Source organism: Rhipicephalus sanguineus, chromosome 11, assembly GCF_013339695.2.
Source record: "Rhipicephalus sanguineus isolate Rsan-2018 chromosome 11, BIME_Rsan_1.4, whole genome shotgun sequence".
NCBI classification, from domain to species: domain Eukaryota; kingdom Metazoa; phylum Arthropoda; class Arachnida; order Ixodida; family Ixodidae; genus Rhipicephalus; species Rhipicephalus sanguineus.
In genome coordinates this window covers 139,174,762-139,180,884 of record NC_051186.1, presented here as the reverse complement: position 1 = coordinate 139,180,884, position 6,123 = coordinate 139,174,762, and the positions used below count along the sequence as shown (strand labels likewise).

At 45.2% G+C, this 6,123-nt stretch overlaps 1 protein-coding gene across 1 annotated transcript; it reads left to right on the top strand.

Moving 5' to 3' along the window:
- Window positions 1–4,489: 4,489 nt before the first annotated feature.
- On the top strand, window positions 4,490–6,123 carry LOC119374766 (G-protein coupled receptor moody). The gene has a single exon (XM_037644948.1). It carries the CDS (start codon window positions 4,514–4,516, stop codon window positions 5,618–5,620), a length of 1,107 nt encoding a protein of 368 aa, XP_037500876.1. The 5' UTR covers window positions 4,490–4,513; the 3' UTR covers window positions 5,621–6,123.

The following is a 6,123-nucleotide window of genomic DNA, read 5'->3' as shown; positions in this document are numbered from 1 at the left end:
AATAAAGAAGCTATTTTCTTGAAGGTGTGTCAATAAATTCGTATAAACAACATATTCTAATGTTTTGCAAGCAACGCTTGTAAGTGAAATTGGCCTGTAGTTGCTTGTTCTCGTTTTTGAACCACTTTTGTGAATTGGAATAACATTTGCAGTTTTCCAGCCCGAAGGTAGAGCACCAACTTGAAGAGATATCTTAAATAACAGTGTTAAGAAAGGGGCGACAGACAATGCACAGTTTTTTAGAACGAAATTTGAAATAAAGTCAGGACCGGTAGCCGAATGGATTTTTATCTTCCGTAGCAATAATGCGATACCATTTTCAGGCACCACAATTTCCCTCATCTGAGCAAGCTCACTGACGTCATATGATTTGGAAACTGCGGCTTTTGCGCATGAAAACACAGAGTGAAAATAAGCATTGAAGGCCTCTGCTTTTGCGAAAATATCTGCGCCGTAGGCTTTTTCATCTATGACGTCAGGGATTGCGTCACCAGAGTTCTTTTTGCTCTTGACATATTTCCACATTTCCTTTGGATTAGTTTTCACTTTGTGTCCTAGAGTGCAAAGAAACTTTTTATGTGCATTGCGCATCAATCTCGCTATTGTTTTGCTCAGTACCTTCATCTTTGCGAACAATGTAGGATTCGGCGAGTGGCAGTGCTTACGAAAGGCTCTATTTTTTCTGTTCATCAACGTACGAATCTCTTTAGTAATCCATGGTTTATCGTTTCGGCGCTGGGAAGTAATGACACGCGAGGGAATGAAGGTTTGTGTCAAGGACAATATTTTAGTTTTAAAAAGATCCCACAATGCATTTATGTCTAGGCACGAACATTGAGCCCTAAACTCTGGGAGAAAATTGTCTAGTTCACATGATATGGTTGCGTAATCGCCTCGTTCATAAAAAAAAGACCTTGCGAGGCTGCGCAGAACGACAATTCCTGGTGGCACAGGACATCTTAGCGACGACAACATCATGATCACTAATACCAGGAATCAAGGTAACAGAAGACACGAGATCAGTTACATTGCAAAAAAATAAATCAAGTACATTTGCACTACTAGCCATATTTCGCGTTGGTTTTTGCACAAACTGTAGTAACGAATGGGCATTTATCATTTCGCGGAAGGTCGTGTACAGGAGGGACGAATTGACTAACACTGGTGTAAGCTGCTGCCATATCACGTCTGGCAAATTAAAATCACCTGCCAAACAATATATGTAGTTTGTAGTGACAGGAGCACATTGAAAAGGGGCGGAGGGGCTCTCGAGCCGGGAGGCCTGTAGAAGGAAACGAATGCCACAGACGAGCCGTTTCTCAAGAGTACTTTGCAGCAAACTTCGGTTGAGCCAGCTTCAACGTCAACGAGGGAGCTAGATATAGTATTGTGAATCAGAATGAAAACACGTCCCCCATGCGCGTTTCTGTCCTTCCTGTAGACTGTGTAGCAGGTTGGAAAGATTTCATTGTCATTTATTGTGTCGTCTAACCAAGATTCAGAACCAAGTACTACACGTGGCTTTGTCGCTAATGAGGGCGGCAAGTTCAATAATTTTATTTTTTAAGCTACGACAATTTACCACAATACACACGATGTCATCCGTGCTGGATGGTTGTCTAGAAGTTGGGAGGGCCTTTTTTAGTTGCTATGGCTTAGTTTTAGTCACGCTGTCTGTTTCAGCATTATAGACAAAGGTTTCCTTGCCGATCTTTACTTTGTTATATGATGGCCTGAAGTCCCCTCCCTTACTCTTCGCAAATTGAATTAGTTTTCGCCTCTCTTGTCGAACTTTGTTGCTTTAGTCCTCGCTAATAGCAATGCTTGTACCTTTCAACCTCGAAGTAGCTGATAAAACACGCTGCTTTTCCTTAAACGAAAGAAACCGAACTATAATAGGCCTGTTTTTTGTTGCCGTGAAGCGACCGAGCCTGTGGGCCCTCTCAATCGCATCAGCCGAAATTGAGAAGTTTAATTCGGCTTTCATCGCTTCTCGCAGGAGTCAGCGATCACAATGTGCTGCAAAACCAAGCCCAACCAAGTTTGCTAGACATGCAAAACGAAGCAGATGAGAATTCGGGCGCTGTGCTCTTGGGCAAGCTGCAAACTGCTCATGGAGTCGTGATCGACAGAAGAAACGCAAGCAAATTCAAATGACTGATGACCTATAATTTTGATTGCGTTAACTCTGACATGTAAATAAACGTGTTTCGGAGCATAAATAGCGACATTTATTTCGACATTGAGGCTCACTGCTCACATGAATGCATGTCGCTGCTTGTTTCTGCCGTATCGCTGACTGATCAATTAATTCTGTTCGCTGTTAGAGCTCCATCAACTTAACTGACGAAATCACCTGCCACAAACGTGCAGTAACGAGGTGGCTTCTCATTGTGACGCGATATCCGGTCATTCCAGCAGCCGCCCGCTAATTCGAACTCCGCTCAGTTGGACCAACATTTTTACAGTCTTCATCGAAGTAACGAGCTGCTACTGCACTTCTTGACCGAGTATCTTGTATCGCGAAACGTATCCTTGCCCAGCCCTGCCCACGGGGCAGCATTTTGGGGGCAGTTGCTATTTAACCTGTTGCCATTAATCACAGCGCCAAGTTTATCATACATGATGACTACACAACCATATTTTTCTCTGGCATGCAATGACATCGACAAACCTTATCTCTAATTCCAGTGACACCACAGTTCAGCTGCAACAGTGGTCCTCATTCAACTCGATGAAGATTAACAAAAATAAAAGAAGGGCGGCATTCTTTCGAGCCAAAAATAAGCCTGATCATGCCGATATTATTTCTAATGCCCGTACAGTTGACAATGCTGACCACTTTTAATGCCTTGGTGCGGCATTTAATGCACACGTCTGCTGGGAATCTCACGTGAACATAGTATCAACAAAGCCAGCTCGAATAACTGCAATAATCGGTGGTCTCAGGTACATTCTGTCTCCAAGAATTAAAATATTAGTCTATAATTTCTTTTCTCTAACATGTTAACAACTGTCAACGTTTCTGGAGTACAACAACATTCTATAACGTTACGAAAACCTTATGCTGTGTAGAAATGATGTCTACGTAATGTTTACGATGCTGGGTATAATGCAACAACGGCAGGCTCTTTCCATAAAACTAATGGTATAACCGCTTACAAACTATACTATTATCGCTTGAGTCCTAGATTTATATATGAAATCAGACATGATATATATACCTTGGCATATTTAGAAACTAATTAACACTTTTATGCAATCAGACACAGAGAGTATTGGAAAGTTGTCGCACCCCTTTTGTATACTGGTATGGAATGCCTGTGTTATTCTTTCTCATCATTGTTAAACTATCTTGAGTTTATTAATTTTGATTTGTTTACTTGTTCCTCTGCTAAACTGATAAAAATGTTTGTGGAAGACAACTGATCTCATGTCCCGGCATCGTGTTTGTCTTTGTTCCTTTTTCAGACTACTGTGTTTTGCTTTTATTCTGCACGGATTGCATATTTTTATTTGTTCTATTTATTTACTGTTTTTCATTGCTGTTGCCCATATGCCAATCATTATGTGGGGCTGCGTACTTGTCAAGCAGCCTATTGACAGCGTTTAAGCGCGGAAGTGCGGAGCGCTTAAACGCTGTCCAGTTTTTCCTTTAAAGACATAAAAGACGAAATAAATTTTCTCTTAATGCTCCCCAGCGCTAAGAAACTGCCTTTCTATACACCGGCGACCGTCGTGGGCGCGTGCGCACGCCTACCATGTTGTTTCGGTCCTCAGAGGAGCTGCACATGCGCAGTTCAGAATCGCAAAAGGCGGACTGACCACTTGATCTTGAGCGTGATCACGCCACATCAGATCTTCGGAACTTAAAGGACGACGAACGAGGCGAGGAAACACAGAGGACGGGCGCTGTTAGTTCGCTTTTAAGTGATACTCGTGAGCGATCGCACTCAATATGCCTGTAAACAACTCAAGCACATCGCTGCATTCGAACTATTGAAGGAAAATTTTTTGCGATAGACCCGAAATAAATTATGATTCGTAAAACAGAGCGCTATTGCTTCTTTTCAAACGTTTTGAGGACAACCGTTGGATTCATCACTTAGAGGGCCTGACGAAATTCAATAAAAAGGAGGAGGCCGAAGCACCGATCGGCAAATATTTAGCGCTTCGGTTCCTGTAGAAGCTCGACTTGTGCGAATGGCTCCTGTTATATAAAATTAAAGCACTTTGGTGTCCCTCTGTCACGACCAGGCGACAGCTGAAGCTGTCGAAGGAGGGTGGTCCTGCAACCCTCTGACGCTGACCCAATAATACCGGTAGCCGCTCCTCGGAGAAAAGCCCAAAAGGCATGCCGAGAGAGTCAACTTCCGGCCGTCTGCGGAAGGGAGCTTTATCATGTGCGCACGTGGCGACGGAAACCTAGAGCTTCCTCTTTGCGCCGGTTGTTGTGCGTCGGAGTGCCTTGATTGCTGTAGTCAGTTCTGTCATGACGGGAGTCGAATGAAGTATGGCAATGCTCACCCTTGCCCCGAGTGAAATTTCTTCCATCGCCCCGGCCGACGACAATGGGAACGACACCACGGAGGTAAACTTACGCTTTGAAGACTACCCACGACATGTCCTAACCGGCGGATTTGTGGCTCTCGTCTTCATGGCCGTCTTCGGCGTGCTCTCCAACGCAATCTCGATTGCTGCGCTGCTGCGGTCGTCAAAGCTTCTCAAGAACGCCACCACGCCACTCGTCTTGAACCTCTGCTTCACCGATCTTCTTTTCTCGGCACTGAGCACGCCACTGGCGGCAACTGTCTTCTGGAACGCCGGTTGGGTGTACAGCGATGGCCTGTGCGTGGCGTACGGAGTGAGCCGCTTCTTCAACACAGGCGCGTCCATCTTTACAGTCATGGCCATCAGCATCAACCGGTACGTGGTCATAGTGAAGCCCCGGCTGTACGGCCGCACCTTTACCCAAGGCAACAGTCTGCTCGTCGTCACTGTGACTTGGCTACTGACGCTGTCTCTGCTGATATGGCCCACAGCTGGTATTTGGGGACGCTTTGGATGGGACGCCGACATCGGCACATGCAGCGTGATCCCCAAGAATGGGCGCAGCAGTAAGGCATTCCTCTTCATGGTGGCATACTTCGTGCCTGCCACGTCCTTCGTCATATGCTACAGCCGCATCTACTGGATCGTGCGCCAGACGCAGCGGAACCTGCGCCAGTACAGCACTAACCATAAGTCGGCAGCTTTCGTGGCCCGGCTCTTTGCCAAGCGACAGGGAGGCGCAGGCGAACCAATCTCTGAGGAGAAGGTTCAGCGCCAACAGCGCCGCATCGCCAAAGACTGGCGTCTACTGAAAACTGTTTTTGCCATCTTCGCGGCCTTCACTCTTTGTTATCTACCGCTGCTGGTGCTGAAGGCTTTCCGCCTGCTGGACAACTACCCGGGAATCCAGGTGTTCGCGTACCTGACCTTCTACTTCTCCGGATGCGTAAACCCAATCATATATATCTGCATGAGTCGCGAGTACCGGCAAGCATACAAAGAACTCTGGCCGTATGCCAAGAGTGCGGCACTCTCCGAAAGCACTGGAAGCCAAGAGACACCTGTGTGAAAAGCTTTGTTAATGCAAGACAAATATGCATTCATCGAGAAATTCCCATGCCGAAAAGCGTTGACACCTGACATGCAATAACTGTTTTCGTTGCCCTTGGGGTCTTCCGTGTCAACTCATACAGCGCTTTTCCTACCATGAGGAATAGAGCTGAAAAAATTTCCATTATTGTATTGACGCTCAAGGTTTGTTCGGCTCATCTGCTTTTGTTGCCAATAACTTTCCCACCTTTTTGTGAGAGTTCATTATTCTGACTGAGCTAAAAGGGCATTACGCATATTTCTTCAAATGTCTGTCGGCTGATGGAGTGTTCAAAGTGGTGTTCGCGGCAAGCTATAAAATTGACGTTACTACAAAAATACGTAATTTTTCAAATATATCGTCACCTCAAGAGCTTCCGTCACGAAAAAGGTTGATAAATATTGCCAAATTGCACCTTTATTAAGAAACGTTAATAAACCCGAAGGGCACAAGTAAAATATACAATGATCGTCTTGTTACCA